This window comes from Tenrec ecaudatus, chromosome 10 (assembly GCF_050624435.1).
Source record: "Tenrec ecaudatus isolate mTenEca1 chromosome 10, mTenEca1.hap1, whole genome shotgun sequence".
NCBI lineage: Eukaryota > Metazoa > Chordata > Mammalia > Afrosoricida > Tenrecidae > Tenrec > Tenrec ecaudatus.
This window is the reverse complement of record NC_134539.1, coordinates 122,220,978-122,240,175: the sequence shown is the minus strand read 5'-3', so window position 1 is coordinate 122,240,175 and position 19,198 is coordinate 122,220,978. Positions and strand designations below refer to the sequence as shown.

Sequence of the window (19,198 nt, the reverse complement as noted above, 5' to 3'; positions counted from 1 at the left end):
TCCCTAAAGAACTGAGGGTCCTGGGAGTTTAGCCATGTCAGTGCAATTAACTGAAGGAAAATGGGTGCCCTTTAAGGATTATTAAAGATTTAGAAGCTAAAAAGATGTCAGAAATAGCCATATTAGGACTCTAAGGTCTAATGAATTGCCATCAAAACTACAAAATTATCCTTGTTTTGATAAGAAAAATTGGCAGAAGCATTGTCTTGGAGAAGAAGCACTCTCTGAAGAAGGTATCTTGCGTGTATTTTTCTGTTAAAGCTTTGGTTGACATTCTGAAAGCATTCTCATAGTAAGCCGATGTTAGCATCTTTTGCCCCACTCCCCCCAAGAGATCAAAATCCTTTGTACATCCCAGAAACTGTTGTGCTTTATTTACATAATGACCATGCAACTTATTTACATTATTAGCAGAGCTGACCAATCCCCTTTGCAGGTCAGAAGCATCTTACTCAGTCATCACAGTCATTGTTTGGGAGTCACAAAGCCATATTCGTTCATTGCTCTACATAGGTAGTTTTCATTATTGTAGCACAATTGTTTGTGTGTGATAGCTACTAGCAATGCATTTAAATTACTTCTACATTTCTAATAGTAGAAAATAATTTAAAGTAATAATTAAAATTGAGTGATTTATTATAACAATATGTTCAAACAGGATTAATCGTATAGCTAAAACCATACTAGGGAGCAGATTGGTTATTCTCATCTCATTAGTGATTTTGGTAGCCATGTAATACTTAAAACCAATGTTTTTCATTTTCTTTTGGATAGTTGATCAGAATATAAAATATATCAAGCCATCAAGTCAGCTGGTCATAATAATTGACAATATTTAATATTTAAGTCTAGATTTATAAGGCATCAGGATAATAACACTTTAAAATTTGAACACACGTCTTAATATGCAAAGTTGTATATTTTATAGAAGTTACAGTCCATAATTTTTTTTATTTAAAGATCATTTTATTGGGGGCTCTTACTGCTCTTAAAACAATCCATACCTCAATTGAATCAAGCATATTTTTGCATATGTATAGTCCATAATTTTTATAAAATTAAAACAATCATTATGACCAGCTTTATATGATCATTTTTACATACGTGGCAATTAAGGAATATAACTGATAACTTACTTAAGTGCAAACAATTTTTTCTGATGAATACCTATAAAGACCAAAAACAAATGCAACACAAGAGTTTTATTTCATTGATTTACAAATGGGATAGTCCTCTAATGAGTATTTTTATAGAGATGATTTTCAATGTCTTTTTATTGTGTGTCTTGGTTTAAATATCTAGAAACACAATTTCTATGTATATTAAATATAACTTAATATAGTTCTCTTTACAATCAAATGCTTAATCACGAAGAACTGAAGCTCTCTAGGTGTATTTATTATCTGAAAATATTGCCTTGACAATAGCTACGCTTACTCACTCTTTCCTTCCCATAGTTGTCGACGTGAGCATGCAGTGCTCACAGGACATACTTCGCATGCTCCTCTCTCTGCAGCCAGTTCTTCAGGACGCTATTCAGAAGAAAAGAACAGTGAGGCCCTGGGGGGTTCAGGGTCCTCTCACTTGGCAACAGTTTCATAAGATGGCTGGCCGAGGCTCCTATGGTAAGTAAATTCTCACTCCTCATATTTCGAATACCAAACCAGAATGCTACTTCTTTAACGATATCTTGTGGTTATTCTGAAAAAACTTAAGTTAACCACTAAATTTGTGGTCAATCCTGTTCTTCCTTTCTGCGTGCAACTGCTGGTTTCTCTAACCCCACTTGAAAAAGAACAAGTTAGATCTATTTTATATATTTCTCTTCCCAGTGAAATTTGATTTGGAAAAGGGTTCTGCTGCCTAAAAAAATTTTTGAAGGCTCAAACCACCTTTTTTGTAAATTATTTTCAAAATTGAATGGAAATTATTTGAATGAGAGAAGGGTATTACTAGTGATTATAGGGGCTGCGCTATAAACGACAATTAAAATATGTTTATCCACGTTGGAGATCCATGTTGATGAAATAAACGTTTCCAAGTGTGGGGGGGACGACAATTAAAACAGTGACAAGAATTTGCTAGTTATCATAAGAGTACCAAATGAATGGTGGTCTTATGATACACAGTAGGTGAATGATAGAGTCCCTGGTCGGTACAAGTGGTGCTAACTGCTAGGTTGGAGGTTTTTAATCTACCCTGTGACTATTGGAAGAAAGACTTAGTGATCTACTCTTACAAATCAGCCATTGTAACTCTCAGGCACAGTTCTTTTCCTACACACATAGGATCAGCATGAATCTAACTTAACAAGATGACAACTGGTACTAGTGGTATGGGGAAAAAAAATTCAGAATGTTATATCTGTTTAAGATTATCTCTGGAAAGATGGAGTGTAATTGGACATTTAAAAATATATTTGGAAGAATTCTGTGCATAATTTCACAATGCATTATGTACAAAAATACGTTTAAATATTTATCTTGTAATGAATGCTAAATAATTTTAAATCTCTCATGCTCTTTCTCACATATACATATTGCCTTTGGTGGCAAACACAGATTGCAGTAATTTATTTAATTTAAACTTGCATTATTTATTAAACAATTTTAATAGTTTAATATTAAACGGTTATTAAACTATTACATTATTTATATAAACTCAATATATTTAATAGTTAATACAGTGTCTTGGTTTATATATGTGATATATTTTATTAGTCCTCTTATGGATATATAGGTTGTTTACATTGCTATTACAAGCATTTTCCAATAATGCTTATATCCCTAAAGCATATATGCTTGTTTTTTCATGTTGCTTAATTACTTTCTACAGTATCATTTTAGACTTCTGCCTCTACAGTCTTCCAAACTGTTGCTTGATAGAGTACTCAGTAGATGCATGAAAATAGTATTTCATTGTAGTTTGGAAAGTAGAACAGCTAAAATTTTCAGAGTAGATTTATGTTCAAAGTCAAATTGCCAAACCTAACTATTTCTGTTTTCTCACTTCTAAAATTAGGTCAATTAAAAAAAAACTTTTTGTGCCTTGGTTGAAGGTTTACAGAGCAAATCTAATTAGTCGTACATTCAATGATTCATTTACCTGGTTTCATATTAATTAAAATCCCCTCAATGTAACATCATTCCCTATTTCCTTTCTCTATTCCTGTTTCTTTCCTAAACCATCTGAACTTTGTTCTTGGGTTAATGATTCCCCCTTGATCTCAAATGCACACATTGAGAGTACTACTATTCCCCTTCATAGACTAATCTGTTGTTGGGCTGAAAATTGAACCACAGGGTAGAGTTCTCTTCAGGTCTTAAGAGTGATACAGGGAAAAAAACAAAAGAGGGATGTAGGACCATAGTGGCAGTATTCTATCAGTCTCTGTCTAACCAGCAAAATTTGGTCTCCTTCATGATTTTTTGTTTTGTTCCCATTCTGTTCAGAACCTTTTAATTTGATCCTTTTCAGAGCAGTTGGTTATGGTAGCCAAGGAGCACCTGGTTCTTCTGGTCTCAGGGGTTGTGAGACTAATGCTTCCGTGGTCCATTCGTTTCTCCGTGTGTTTTATTTTCATCACTCCTCCAGAGAAGAGACCTGTAGTTGCACCATAGTTGGCTACTCAGATGCTTTTAAGACCCCAGTTTCTGCTCATCAGAGTAGAATGTAAAACATTGTTCTTGTGGACCATATTATGTATTTTGACCTTGGTGTCCCTCAAGACCGGGGTCCTGAGCCCCCAGGCCTACTGGTTCATTTTCTTAAGGTACCTGGGTAATGTCCAAGAAATTTTTTATAACTTTGACCCCTTTATGCTCCACCAAACTGATTAAGATACAGTTGCAGTCAAGGTACATCTGAGTGTATGTGCATGTAGTTAAACTCCTGCTCTTCCATATTCACTCATCCATGGTGATCAACTTGTTGATCCCTGTTTTTGTGGAATTATGTACACAAGCAGTGTTTATTTCTGTTGCCTTTAACTTTGGGACTCGTTCCAATGTCTTCTAGACTCCATTATTCTTTGCCAAATTTCCCAATCTTGTATATCGACTGCCTTCCTCTTCTATCCACCTTCCTTCCTTCCTATTGGACATTCTGTAACTGCTCTGTAGTCCTCTTTTTACTTTGTAACTATCTTCATTACAAATTAGTATCTGTGGTTTCTTAATTTCAGTTTTGTAGGTTTGTTTTACATTGCTTAAATTTATATCTGGGTTTACTTCTGAATAAAATTGACTGATATGTTAATTTCTGTTTGCTGACTGTTGATTTGCTGTCAAATAACTGCTTTTAATATTTCTTTTTTGCTTTTAATATTTCTTATACATTTGGTCTGGCTTTTGCATAGTCCTAATTTATTTGGAAATATCCTCATTTCACTGTTTTTAAAAAGACAATTTTGCTGGGTATATGATTCTTGGTTAAGATCATCCAACGATGGTTGCAGTAGTACATTGACAGGGAACTGCCAGAAGTTCAGGCAAGATTCAGAAGAGAATATGGAACAAGGGGTATCATTGCTGATGTAAGATGGATTTTGTTGGCTAAAAGTAGAGAATCCCAGAAAGATGTTTACCTGTTTCGTTGACTGTGTAAAGGCATTTGACAGTGTGGACTCTAATAAACTATGGATAGCCTTGAGAAGAATGGGAATTCCAGAACACTTCATTGTGCTCATTTGGAGGCAGTTGTGGGAACAGAGCAAAGGAGTACAGTATGATTTAAAATCAGGAAAGGTGTACGTCAGGGTTTCCCCTCTCACAGTACTTGTTCAATCTGTGTGCTGAATGAATCATCAGAAAAAGTTGGATTAAATGAAGAAGAGTGCAGCATCAGGATAGGTAGGGGCTTATTAACAACCTGCCGTATGCAGATGACACAACCTTGCTTACTGAAAGTGAGCGGGCCTTGAAACACTTGATGATGAAGATCAACGACTAAAGCCTTCACTGTGGATTACATCAGTGTAAAAAAGCCCCAAATCCTCACAACTGGACCAATAGGTAACATCATGATAGATGGAGAAAAGGTTGACATTGTCAAGGATTTCATCTGGCTTGGATCCACAATCATTGCTTATGGAAGTAGCTATTAAGAGAGTAAAAGATGTGTTGTAAATCTCCAGCACATGTCTCTTTAGGGTAGTGAAGAGCAAGGATGTTACTTTGAGGACTAAGGTGCACCCAACCCAAGCCATGGTATTCTCTATTGCATCATAGACATGTGAGAGTTGGACATTGAATATGGAAGAATCAATGCATTTGAATTGTACTGGAGAAGAATATTGAAAGTACCATGGATTGCTAAAAGGACAAACCAGTCTGTATTGGAAGATGTAAATAAGGCCAGCATGCTCATTGGAGGCAAGAATGACAAGACTTCACCTTACATACTTTGGACACACTGTTGGGAGAAACCAGTCACTGGAGAAAGAAATGATGTTTGGTAAAGTGGAAGGGTGGTGAAAGAGAGGAAAGCTCCCAAGGAAATGGATTGACACCGTGGCTATATCACTAGGTTCAGGCTTAAGAACAGTAAATTCGGGGGATGATGTGTAGGACCACGCAGTGTTTCGTTCTGTTGTGCATAGGGTCACTGTGTGTCAGAGCCAACTTAACGGTACCTAACAACAACATGATTCTTGATTGACCTTTTTTGTTTCTTTAAGTTTGTGTATGTCATCCTACTGCCGCCTGGCCTGCATAGTTTGTGCTAGAAATCAGAGCTTAGTCTTATTGGTTCTCCTTTGTGGTAACTTTTTGTCTTCCCTGAGCAGGTTTCTTGCCGTGTCTTTGGTTTTGGAAAGTTTGATTATTATATGTCTTGGTGATTTTCTTTTAGGGACTATTAGGACTCATTCAGCTTCTTGAATACACATCTTGTCTTTCATGAGGTTATATAGAAGTTTTCTTCTAACAGTTCTTCAATAGTTTGTCATTTTTTGTCTCATTTGTTTAGCAATTCTAATTATATGTAAGTTGTTCCTCTGGATTATGCCCCACATAATTCTTAGACTTCTAATATTTCAGTCCTTTTTCTTATCATTTCTCTAGGAGATTAGTATTGCACGATTTGTCTTCAAGCTCAGTAATTTGTCCATCTGTTGATTTTGTTCTACTCCTTTGCCTTTTCAAAATATTGTCTAAATACTATACTTTTGAATTCCTTAGCAGGTATGGTCAATGCCTTTTCTTCCTGAGAAAGATGTTCAGACTCTGTTTTGGTCTCTCATTTGAGTCCCTCTGTCTTGTTTCTTCATGCACAGTGAACCTGCCTATTGACTCTCAGGCAGTGTGTGGTGGTAGTTTTAATTGATGGTTTTACTTTGATGTGTTTTTTTTTAATATAAATCATTTTGGGGTTATTGGGGTTCACACAACTCTTATCACAATCCATACATACATCAGTTGAGTAAAGCACCCTATACATTCGTTGCCCTCATCATTCTCAAAATTCACCTTCCACTTGGGTTCCACTTTGATGTGTTTTTAGGCAACTCATCATCTGTCTTTAGGCGGATGTGATAGAGAATGTGAGTATATGCATACTTCTCAGCTATTTGGTTTGAACAGGTAAACTCTGGTTCTGCTGGTGTTGACTACTGTCTGTTGGTGGTCAGGTGGTCTCAGAGCAGGTAGTGTCTCTTTTCCAGTACTTGCTGCTGCAGGAAGTCTGCACGTGGCTGGGCCAAGTGGACATAGTTGTGGCTTCTGGTTTTGTGAGATGGGGAAAAAAATAAGAGAGAAAAGCAAGTTGCATAAGCAAACAAATAATGGCAAGGGAAAAAGAATGTACTATCTAGAAAGACAAAAATAGGGAAAGTAAAAACAAAGGAAAATGTCAAGCTAAACTAGGGAGTGGGGAAAGAAAATACAAAAGGAAAAAAAACTTAAGAGAAGATAAAAAACAAAAAAGAAGGGAAAAAAATATGAAACAGCCAGATAGTAGAGGAAGGATAAAAAGCAAAGAAAAGGAGGGAAAAGAGAAAACTTGGGGTCCAGGCCACCATCTGCCAGCCAAGGAGCTTTCAACGTGAAGGAAGCAAGAAGTGGTTCATTGCCTAGAGCCTAGGTGGAGTTCATAGTAGCTTTTCTAGAGACGGCACCTGATCTAGAATTACATAGTTTGTGCCTCTTCAAATGGTTGCTGAGATCAGGGTCCTTCTTCCCAGCGAAATTCTTTTGGGACAAGAGGGCTGCTGGGGGTGGGATGACTGGTTACAGAGAAAGTTACTTCTTCAGGGGAACCAGGGACCTACTCCTGCAGGTAGTCTGCAGGTCTGAAGAGGGGGGTTTTACATACCTCTAGATACTAAGGTGCTGCACCTAGTGCCTAATCCAAAAGAGGTGGCAGAACAAGTGTTTCTGAGGGGTGGAGGCCTTACCAGCTGCTCTTGAGTGGGTGTGGGTGGGCACTGTGTACACTTCTGGTCACTAGGAGGACCCCATCTTTCTTACCACCAGCCACTGTGTGCATTTGTCAGAGTCAGGCTTCTGTCTCAAATGCTGCTTGCAGAAATTCAAGTTTGCTGGGCCACTTCAGGCCATCTGACAACTCACCTTTTTGTCTCCCTTTTGGCTGCTCTTGTTCAGCTTCTCTGAGTTAATATTCTTCCTACTTCTCTACCTTCTACTCAGAATTTCAGGGCTCCAGGATTATCATTGTATCAATTTCATTAGGTCTCTGATGGTTTTGAGGTTTTATTTAGCAGCGATGCCTAGTTTTCCATCTATAGGTAAAGAGTTTTGATTAAATGGTATAAAGCAACAATAAGCATATTATCATTGTTTGATATTATTAGTTTTGAATTGCTCTCTTTTAAGAAATTGAGCATCTTATGTATAAGATATTTGTGATTCTTTTTTTTAAAAACATTTTATTAGGGGCTCATACAACTCATCACAATCCATACATATACATACATCAATTGTATAAAGCACATCCGTACATTCTTTGCCCTGATCATTTTCAAAGCATTTACTCTCAAGATATTTGTGATTCTATGAACTTTCTATATATCGTTTCCCCATTTTAAAAATTGGTCATTATCTTTTGGATATAAGGGTCTCCTTTATATGTTAAGGAAATTAAGTTTTTATATGCTTTATGAGTATTTTTTTCCAATATGTTATTAATCTTTGGCTTTACTTATGGTATGTTGTTGTTATGTAGAAATTTTAAGTTTGTAGAGTCAGAATAATATTTTTTTAATTAGTGTTTATATTATGATTAGAAATGCTTTACCTAGCCGGCCCAGGTTTATGAAAATTAAGGAAAGCCCCCTTATTTCCTTACTGCTATGTTTTGTTTTGTTTAAATTAATTTTTTTACATTTAAATTAAGCTAACAGCAAATTACATTTTCTAAAGACCATTTAGGAAATTGTTAACTGGAACTGCTTTACAATGTTTTCTTAAAATATATCTGTTTTATTTAGGAACTGATGAATCCCCAGAACCACTGCCAATTCCCACATTTCTGTTGGGTTATGATTATGATTTTCTGGTGCTTTCTCCATTTGCTCTCCCTTACTGGGAGAGACTTATGCTGGAACCTTATGGATCTCAAAGAGATATAGCCTATGTTGTACTCTGTCCAGAGAATGAAGCCTTGTTAAATGGAGCTAAGAGTTTTTTTAGAGATCTTACTGCAATATATGAGGTAGGTGTTGTTAAATATTTATCATTTTCTAGAACTGTCTTATGATTTGTATTGTAATTTTTAGAATATCAGTTTAGGTTAACTAATTATGTCAGAGTTATAGTGATTTTAGACTGGATATTTAGTTCTTGTTCTAGCCAATTACATTATTTCTCAACTTTGACCCAGGCCCATTGTTATATGTGTGTTATACTGTGTGTAACAGTAGGAATTGCCATTTTGAAGGGAAAAAAAACATTGAGGGCATATGACCCATTTAAGATAACCTTATTTTAAAGAAATGTTAATATTTCCAGTGGGAAAATTACATTTATAAAGTGTAATCATGAGCTTTGATGACACTCAGCTCTCACAGTATCCGTTTATGTGAAATAAAGCCCTAGATCTAATACCATTTCAGTTAAATTTTTGACTGATATTTTAAATATTAATTCTTAAGTTATATCCATCATTACACCCAATAATTTTTATTCTAAGTGCTAAAGGTTATAAACAGTTAATTACACCTGCATTTTCCCATAAGTGTTCGGAGGTCCAGGCTTGAATATTAAATATTTTTTATAATCTGAATTGTCACACCTTTGCTGGTTTTGCTCTTTGTTAGTTTTCCACTTAATTACAAGGTTAATATGTTTTGTCTAATAAATATTTCCCAAAGAATGTTATATGGAACACTTGTTCTATAAAGTTCTCCCAGAAAGAGTTTAATAGTTTGGGAGTTGAATAGTTGCATATTATATTATTCTTTTAGAGATTCACAATTCAAATTAAGTTATGAAAAAGTCTTGCAGCAAAGAAATTCTTTGTCCATATTTGCTTAATAGCTTTTGTGTTAATGTTTTGTTCTGTTGTGCTATGGGGTCACTTAACAACAGCATTGTTGCAAACTTTTTTGACGTGGAATTTCTTAGAAAAAATACCAGTGACCCACAGAACACACTTTGGGAAAAGCTGACAAATAATATAGGATTATCCTTACATTGTTACTATCTAGTCGTTTTAATTTCACTATGTGTATAATTTTGATTATGGAAGAAAATAAATGAACTTTTCAAGGAATTAAGGAAAAATAATATACATACCATTTCATGCTTGATGTCTTTGTGCTACATTTTAGTTGTAAATAATTAAGCTTATTTTAAACAACTTACATGGTTTATTATATGTACTCAAATGCTGAAATAAATGCACCTCTTCTTTCTATGCATATTTGTAGTCCTGTCGATTAGGTCAGCATAGACCTATTTCACGGCTGTTGACAGATGGGATCATGAGAGTTGGATCCACTGCATCAAAGAAACTGCCAGAAAATTTGGTAGCAGAATGGTTTTCTCAGGCAGCTGATGGTAACAATGAAGCATTTTCTAAACTCAAGCTTTATGCACAAGTCTGCAGATATGACCTAGGTATTAAATTTGTATTTACAACATAATGGCACCAAAGTGTGGCTCTTTGACTCACATTTTTGCAAATAAAATTTTAATAGAGTATAGACACATCATTTGTATACACATGTGTATGCTTGCTTTACAATACTAATCCTAAGTAATTATAACAAACTTTGTCTTGCAAAGGTTGAAATATGTATTATCGGAAAAATTTTCAGTTTTTTTGTGTATGGACTCCATCAGGGAAGAAGAGGTCATAGTTAGAAGCAGTTTGTTTTTGTTGACTCTGTAGGGCCTGATGAATTTGCATTTATTTTCATTAGATTTATTAAAATTTGAGACTTGATTTACTAATCGTTTGAAGGTAAAATAAATTGCTTTTACATTAATACCAAGACACAATTCTTTGTGGCAGCAATTTAAAACTTGTTCTTTATACTCATAAATCAAGTATCAATAGATTTACTTTAGACTCAATAAAAGAGTGAATCTTGTTATTAGACATGTCCATAATTTGAACCCTCTGTTAGCATTTCATTTTATATTTTAATTAGTTTCCTCCTAGTATAGTTAGTAGTTAAGGTGTCCTGGTGGTATACTAGTTAAAGTGCTTGACTGCTAACCAAAATGTGTGATTCAAGAAAACTACCGATGGCTTGGTGGGAGAAAAAACCTGGTAACCTGCTCCCAAAAGGTTAGAATGTAAGATTTCTATGAGGCAGTTAAACTCTGTCCTACAGGGTTGCTGTGAGCTGGAGTCAACTTCATGGCACACAACAATAAGCATACTCAGCATTTTATTGAATCTGTCATTTGTAACCATTCTCTGAATTTAATTTAATTAATTTAATTCCTTTTATTCAATTAACAGTTTTATTTCATTTTCTTTTTTCCCCCCTTTTAAAAGCTTTATTAATATTGGGAGTGAGAATATTATTTTCCAATTTTTTTTTTACATTTCATTAGGGGCTCATACAACTCTTATCACAATCCGTACATATACATACATCAATTGTATAAAGCACATCCGTACATTCTTTGCCCTAATCATTTTCAAAGCATTTGCTCTCTACTTAAGCCCTTTGCATTAGGTCCTCTTTTTTTCCCCCTCCCTCCAGTTTTATTTCATTTTCATATTAACTTTAACTTGAATGAAGTTGCTGATTTTAAAATTTAAAATTTTTTAATTTCATTTATTTTATTTCTTTAGTTTCTAGGGAAAATAGAAAGCTAGTATCAATTGTAAGCAGTCAGTGAGGGTAATTGCAATGGAAACATCAACTAGATTATTGGTGTTCATGTAGTAGTAAAAATAGCGAAGTAAATAATTAGATTATCTTGAATATGATTGTTTTTATTATCTTCAGGTCCTTATCTTGCTTCCCAGCCATTGGACAGTTCTCTACTTTCCCAGCCAAATTTAGTTGTCCCTACAAGCCAGTCTTTGATTACGCCATCTCAGATGACAAATACTGGAAATGCTACTACTCCATCCACCACCCTAGCATCTGCAGCGAGCAACACTGTGACATTGACTTCAGGTGGTGCCATGTCTTCTTCAGTTGCCACAGCTAACTCAGCTTTGACCACAACGTCAACTTCATCATCATCATCCTCCAGCTTGAATAGTGGAGTATCATCAAATAAACTACCTTCATTTCCACCTTTTGGCAGTATGAACGCTAGTGCGGCAGGGTCCATGTCTACACAAACAGCCACAGTTCAAAACGGCCAGTTAGGAGGACAACAGTCATCAGCTCTGCAAACAGCTGGGGTTTCTGGAGAGTCATCGTTGCTTTCTACTCAGCCCCATCCTGATGTGTCTGAAAGGTAGCGTCTGAACTTTGCAAAAATATAAACACTATGACTTTTTTTCCTTAAAGAAATAATGTTGACTGACTATAAAGAGCTTGTATAGCTTATCATTGAAGTTTTAGTTTTTATATTATTACCTAAATAACATTTTTTAGAATTCTAGAATGGAAATTAAGACCTCTAAAAACTATTAATCTATCTGGTGTTTAAATCTGGTCTACATCATAACTGTCAGATTAGCTTACATACATCATTATAATCATTAAAAGTTACTGTCATGCCAACCCATTGGGACTTTGTCTTACCAGTGTTTGAATACAGCTCTTTCATATACTGGCTATGTAACTTTTGAAAGTTATCTTTTTTAATATATTTCTTTATAAAATGAAGGCAATATATGACATAATTATATACAGTACTTCTAAGCACTCAAGGTATTCATAATTTAACAGTGATGATGATATTTTTATATGGAAGGTATTTGTACTTTGCTTTTGATTTATATATTAAGTTTTCTTATATATATATATATAAAGTTTTCTGAACTTGGTTATAGATTTCAGCTCTCATTTGGCTAACAGCTATTATTCAAATATGTTCACCCTTCTTGAATATGTAAATAAGTTTTACAGTTTTAAGGAATCAAATCACATCAAAGAATAAAAATTATTCACTATTGAAGTCAGTGAATATGTGCAGTGCATTAATGTAGGAGAGAACATTGCCTATCAAGTCTAGAAACCTAGTGTCCTTCTTACCTGGCTCTACTTCTAGCCAGCTTGTGACCTTGCCCTGTTCATTTAACTTATCCTTGTTTCCATTTTATGTTTTAATACTAAATCCACTTTCTGGTATCCTGTGATTTAAAACATTCTATTCTCCCGCCCCCCCCCCTTTTTTTTTTAAATGTAAAAGGTCTTCACCTATGATCTCTGTTTTATACCCTGAAGTTAGATGTTTATGGTTCTATTTTAGGGAGAAAGAACTGTCTCATTTTCAGAGAAGCTCATGGGTATCCCCACCAAAAACAGAAGGGGGTCATTCAGCATCTGCACTGATACGACCCCAAGAAAAAGGCAACTTTTCCCTCTTTTAACTATCTTATTCCTATCTCAACTTTTAGCACAATGGATCGGGATAAAGTTGGGATACCTACAGATGGTGATTCACATGCAATCACCTATCCGCCTGCAATTGTTGTTTATATAATTGATCCTTTTACATATGAAAATAAAGAAGAGAATACTAATTCTTCTAACGTATGGACTTTGGGGCTACTTAGATGTTTTTTGGAAATGGTCCAGACTCTTCCTCCTCATATCAAGAGTACTGTTTCTGTACAGGTAAGAATGATAAATAATATAAGCTAAACATATGTTAATAAAAATGTCAAAGATGATACATTTTTGTATTCAAATTGATTTTTTCTAATTTAAAAAAGGATAGCTTTATAGTCATACCACAGTAACAGTGGGAAGTAATATTAGATAATCCTTTAATTCAAGGCCCTTTGGTAAAGTGGACTATTTTGTTTTTTTAAAATCTCTGTAATTAGTAACCCAAAAGCAAACCCAATCCATCAAGGTAATTCTAACTTATCCATGACCCTATAGGACAGAGTAGAACTGCCACCCTATAGGACAGAGTAGAACTGCCAAAGCTGTAAATATTTTCAGAAACTGACTGCCACGTCTTTCTCCTGAGGGAATAGTTGGTGTTTTAGAACCACCAATCTTTTAGTAAACACTTTAACTATGACATCACTTATGGGTCCTTATAAAAGACCAGAAAACATAGTTCTCTAGCTTATTTAAATAAAAGTTCTGTTTAAACTTTCTAGCAAAGAGTTTGTAGGAGAGTTTATGAGCTCACTTTTCTCTTGTTACAAAATTAACATTTGTACTATTTGCCTATATTTTGTAGATTGTCCCTTGTCAATACCTGTTGCAACCTGTGAAGCATGAAGATAGGCAAATCTATACCCAGCATTTAAAATCTCTAGCTTTTTCGGCCTTCACCCAGTGTCGGAGACCACTTCCATCATCAACCAATGTGAAAACATTGACTGGTTTTGGTCCAGGTTTAGCCATGGAAACTGCTCTTAAAAGTCCTGATGTAAGTATATTTTCTATGACTCTACATATTATGATTTTATGGAAAATTAATTGGAGTTCTTGATTTAGCTATTACAATTGAGTAAATTGTGTCAAATTCCCAGTAACAGATAGGATACGATCATTTTTTATTTTACAGAGACCAGAGTGCATTCGACTTTATACACCTCCATTTATCCTGGCTCCTGTAAAGGACAAGCAAACAGAGCTTGGAGAAACCTTTGGAGAAGCTGGTCAGAAGTACAATGTTCTTTTTGTGGGCTACTGTTTATCACATGATCAAAGATGGATTCTTGCATCTTGCACAGATCTTTATGGAGAACTTTTAGAAACTTGTATCATTAATATTGATGTTCCAAACAGGTACTTAAATTTCCCTAAATGTATTGTCCATTTTTATGAAAAATTATTTATATAAATATGTAAAATTTGTATACATATAGTTTATCTGGTGTATATTCAAATTTGTATGCATGTAGTTTACTGGTGTATATTCAAAAGTACATAATGGTTATATACATTAAAATATTAGGGTGTATTGTGGATACATTTCCCGCTTTTTCATGATTCAGTGTTGAATCATTGTAACATTGATGGAATCCTATGTTATTAAGAGAATTAAAAATAGGTGGTTTAGGTGCTGCCATCACATCGATTTTGACTCATCTGTGTTACAACAATGAAACACCATTTTCATAATCATTCTTTATTTAGAGAGATTGAGGATCATATCTCAGCTCTGCAATTTGCTGTCTCTGTGACCCTGGGAAAAACATTTAGTCAGCATTACTAAAGTGTGCTTATATGTAAAAGTGAGTGAATAATTTTATCTGCCACATAGTGTTGCCTAGGGGAAAATGAGGTATTAAAGTGACTGGGTTAAATGCTTATACGTAGTGAGTACTCAGGAAATGGTACTAGCTATTGTTACTCAACCACAGATTACTTACATTATACACATACTTGCCTAATACAAAGACACGTATAAAGAAGAACACAGCAGTGTTGTTTATTTTGAGATGTGTGGTGCTTTGTTTACCATACTTGAACCTCAAGTTTAATGTTAGGGGGTCCACCAAATCTGGCTGTACCTGTTCATGATGCAACAGCAGAGTTGAATAGATGTAACAGAATATTAATGGCTCTCAAATCCTTAAATATTTACTATCTGGCTTTTAAAGAAAAACTTTACCAACCCTTAGAGAAAGCCATGTTTCTGATAAATTCAAGTGGTGATTGAACAAAAATTTTTAATTTTTTGTTTATATTTATTTTAATGTGTATTAGAAATTACCATGATAAGCTTATGTTTTTATGTGTATTCTTGTTTAAGACTATGTAAAAAGTATCAAGCATTAAAATTATGGAACCAATTTTTCACAATTAAATACAAGCAAAAGATTTTTTAAATGTTTGGCTGTCTTTTTATTTCTTACAGAGCTCGTCGGAAAAAAGGTTCAGCTAGAAGGTTTGGTCTACAGAAGCTCTGGGAATGGTGTTTAGGACTTATACAAATGAGTTCATTACCATGGAGAGTTGTAATTGGTCGCCTAGGAAGGATTGGTCATGGAGAATTAAAAGGTAAAATTGTGTTTTTATTACTTGAATTTCTTTTTCATCAAATTCACACACTGTTAAGACTACACTTAAGTATGGAATGTAATCCAAAGGTGATCGTTAAAAGCATTTTTTTTTAAAGAGGAACCAGATAGGTCTAAGCCACAAATGTCTTATTTAAATTTTAAAAGGACATTTTACTCTTGAATTATTTTTTGGTACTTTTTGTTATTATTTTATTAGGGACTCATACACCTCCCATCACAATCCATACATACATCAATTGTGTAAAGCACATTTGTACATTCGTTGCCCTCATCCTCAAAACATTTGCTCTCCATCCAAGCCCCTGACATCAGGTCCTCATTTCCCCCCTCCCCCCTCTTGGTACTATTTTTTAATATCTGTTATTACTGCTATTTTTTGTGTTAAAGTTTTTCTGATTTCTGCGTAGTTCATCCCCTGTTAAGCAAATACTGATTGAATACTAATCTTAGGCAAATAAAGAGTGTTGATTTTTATCAACAAAAAGATTTTGACTTAAAAAAAAAGATTTTGATTTGATCATTTCTGATCAAGAAATACCCTTTTGAAAACATTAACTACTGTTTTTATGTTTCAATTTAGATTCTTCAAGTTCTTAACTAATGCTCGATCTTTATTTTAACTATTGATACCCACAGATTGGAGCTGTTTGCTGAGTCGTCGAAACTTGCAGTCTCTAAGTAAAAGGCTCAAAGATATGTGTAGAATGTGTGGTATATCTGCTGCAGACTCTCCCAGCATTCTCAGTGCTTGCTTGGTAGCAATGGAACCCCAAGGCTCTTTTGTTATTATGCCAGGTTAGCTATCTTTAATTCATATTAAATTGAATTCTTGGTGCACCTAAGTTTTTCAGTATAGGCAATTCCCAGGTTATGAAAGTTCCACTTAGAGATAATTCCTCTTTGCCCTTTAATGTAGGGCTTTGAACTGATTGTGTCTTGGCCAGTGAAGCACAAAAGGAATTTTTACTATTTGGCTAATTCATCACAATAACTGAAATTGGAAGCAGCCTTAGAATGGAAACTGAAAGTGAGTCCTTTAGGAGCCTTATGTATCAGAGAGGGTTACTGACCACTGTAGAGTGCCGTGCATTTAAAACGGCACCATCTTTGAGCACGACGCCACTATCTTTGTATCCCTACTGTAATGTGAAGTAAATTTGCCCTTGCTCAAACGATTGAACCAATTCCTACCAAGAAAAAATTTATCACACTTACCTTCACATGCTGCACATGCAGCTTTTAAATCATTGAAAAGCCTTCACGCTTTTTCTTGGCCTTAAAAAAAACAACACCACCTCAAACTCACTGCCCCATTGAGTCAATAACAACACTATATGACAGGGTAGAACTTTCCATGTGGGTTTCTAAGAATGTAACTCTTGTCTTGCAAGTTAAGGCTCCCCCTTTACTATAAGACTATAAATAAAAACTTATTTTATCCTTAAAAAAAAAAAATGTAACTCTTTACCTAAATAGAAAGCCTTGTCCCAACGTGTAACCATTACACCACAAGGACTCCTTTTTGTACTAAAGTAGGGCTAAATAAAAAACACAATTGGGCTGACATACAAATTTTTAAAGACATAGTTAAGAATGGATCTCATTCATAACCTGTGGGGACTGCCTGTATTTAAATTTTTTTCTCTCATTGAAAGAAAAATTGTCTTTCATTCTCTTCTCAGATGCTGTGTCAACTGGTTCTGTTTTTGGAAGGAGCACCACTCTCAACATGCAAACATCTCAGCTAAATACCCCACAGGACACATCGTGTACTCATATACTTGTGTTTCCTACTTCTGCTTCTGTACAAGTAGCTTCAGCTACATATACCACTGAAAATTTAGACTTGGCTTTCAATCCCAACAATGGTAGGTGACTTGTTCCTAAAAAGTTTCTGACTTATAACAACCATATAGGACAGAATAGGACTGCTTCCTGCAGTTTCCAAGGCTGTAAGTCTTCAATGGAGCACGTTGCATCATTTTCTCCTGTGTTCAACTCATAATGACTTTATGCAGGGTTTTCTAAATTATAAACCCTTTTGAGAACAAGCAGCCTTATTTTTCTCCCGTCTAGCGGCTGATGGCTTTGAATTACCAACTTTGTAGTAAGCAACCCAGTGCCAGATCCATAGTACTAGGAGGACTCTTAGTTCATTTATACTCACCGTTTTGTTTCCATTCACCAAAAACAATCATTTGTTTAAACTATGAGAAAAGAGAGGTTACTTTTCTAGAAGTTGCTACAGGTTTCCTTTGATGGAGGAAAAACTAAGTTGTCAAGCCTAGCTACCATAGGAAATGTAACATCTTTAAATTCACAAGTATGGGTACAAATTATTCTTTTAATATATTTATCATTTGACATTAAAATAACTTATATTTAGCATCACATTAAGGAATACTCTAGTGATCCTTAGCAGCCCCATTGTAAAGATATATTTATTACTAACATTATTTTTGCTATCTTTCTATTTTCTGTTGCTGCTGTGGCAAATTAGCACAAACTTTGTGGTTTAAACAACACAACTTTATTATCTTAAAGTTCTGAAGATAGAAGTCAGAAATTAAATCTCTCTGGGCTACAAAGTGTCAGCAAACTGGTTCCTTCTGGAGACTTGAATCCATTTCAATGCCTTTGCCAGTTTCTAGAGTCTACTTAAATTCCTTGGCTTACAACTTCTTTCTCTATCTTCAGATCCCTCAGTGTGGTATTCTCCTTCACTGAATAACACTACTACCTCCCTTTTCTTTTTACATTGATAACCCAGATAACTTCTCCATATCAAGATCTTTAATTTGATCACATAATTGTATATATGATTCCTAGCACAATATCACAATACTTGGCACTCAGTAAATACTCAACACTCAAAAAAAAAAACCTTAACACTCAGTAAATATTGCTTTAAATGACCCATTCTATTTAAAATCCATTAACTTATTGTAATTCTCTTATATAAATATATATAGTATGTGGAAATTTTTGTTTCGTTTTTTATAGATGGAGCAGATGGAATAGGTATCTTTGATTTGTTAGACACAGGAGATGATCTTGACCCTGATATCATTAATATCCTTCCTGCATCTCCAACTGGGTCCCCTGTACATTCTCCAGGATCTCATTACCCTCATGGAAGTGATACTGGCAAGGTAATAAATAATTATAAAAGTTAAGTTTAAGTATGTTCATTAACCTAGGAATAGTTTGATGTAAAACGTAAAAGACTACCTTTTCCTTGGAAATTACCAAATAAGTGAATTCACTGCTAGCAATTCAATTCTGACTATTTCTACTCAGTTAGAACTACCCCTATGAGTTTCCAAGACTGTGTAAATCTTTATCAGAGAAGAAAGACTCATCTTTCTCCCCTGGAGTGGCTGGGGATTTCCAACTGCTCACCTTGTAGTTAAAAGCCCAACACTTAATCCACCAAGGCTCCTCAACAAAAAATGAAACTAACAGCAAATTCATGAGCTTGTGTTATATAGATTTTAGCACCTTCAATTGTACTTTGTTATGAACGTTTCTAAGTCTCTGCTTTCCCTGATTTCCTGTTTTCAAGACTACTTGACATGAGTTCTTCGGCAGTTTTCCCATCACTTTA

General features: G+C 34.8%; 1 protein-coding gene across 1 annotated transcript in view; it reads left to right on the top strand.

The window, feature by feature from the left end:
- The window catches only part of MED13 (mediator complex subunit 13), a 90,374-nt gene that overhangs the window by 66,054 nt on the left and 5,122 nt on the right, over positions 1–19,198 (top strand). Inside the window, exons 17-27 of the mRNA XM_075561493.1 lie at positions 1,458–1,625; positions 8,447–8,670; positions 9,887–10,076; positions 11,426–11,888; positions 12,997–13,216; positions 13,797–13,988; positions 14,127–14,350; positions 15,426–15,568; positions 16,228–16,386; positions 17,274–17,459; positions 18,595–18,743. Coding sequence (XP_075417608.1) covers positions 1,458–1,625; positions 8,447–8,670; positions 9,887–10,076; positions 11,426–11,888; positions 12,997–13,216; positions 13,797–13,988; positions 14,127–14,350; positions 15,426–15,568; positions 16,228–16,386; positions 17,274–17,459; positions 18,595–18,743 — 2,318 coding nt within the window. The remainder of the gene's footprint in view (positions 1–1,457; positions 1,626–8,446; positions 8,671–9,886; positions 10,077–11,425; positions 11,889–12,996; positions 13,217–13,796; positions 13,989–14,126; positions 14,351–15,425; positions 15,569–16,227; positions 16,387–17,273; positions 17,460–18,594; positions 18,744–19,198) is intronic.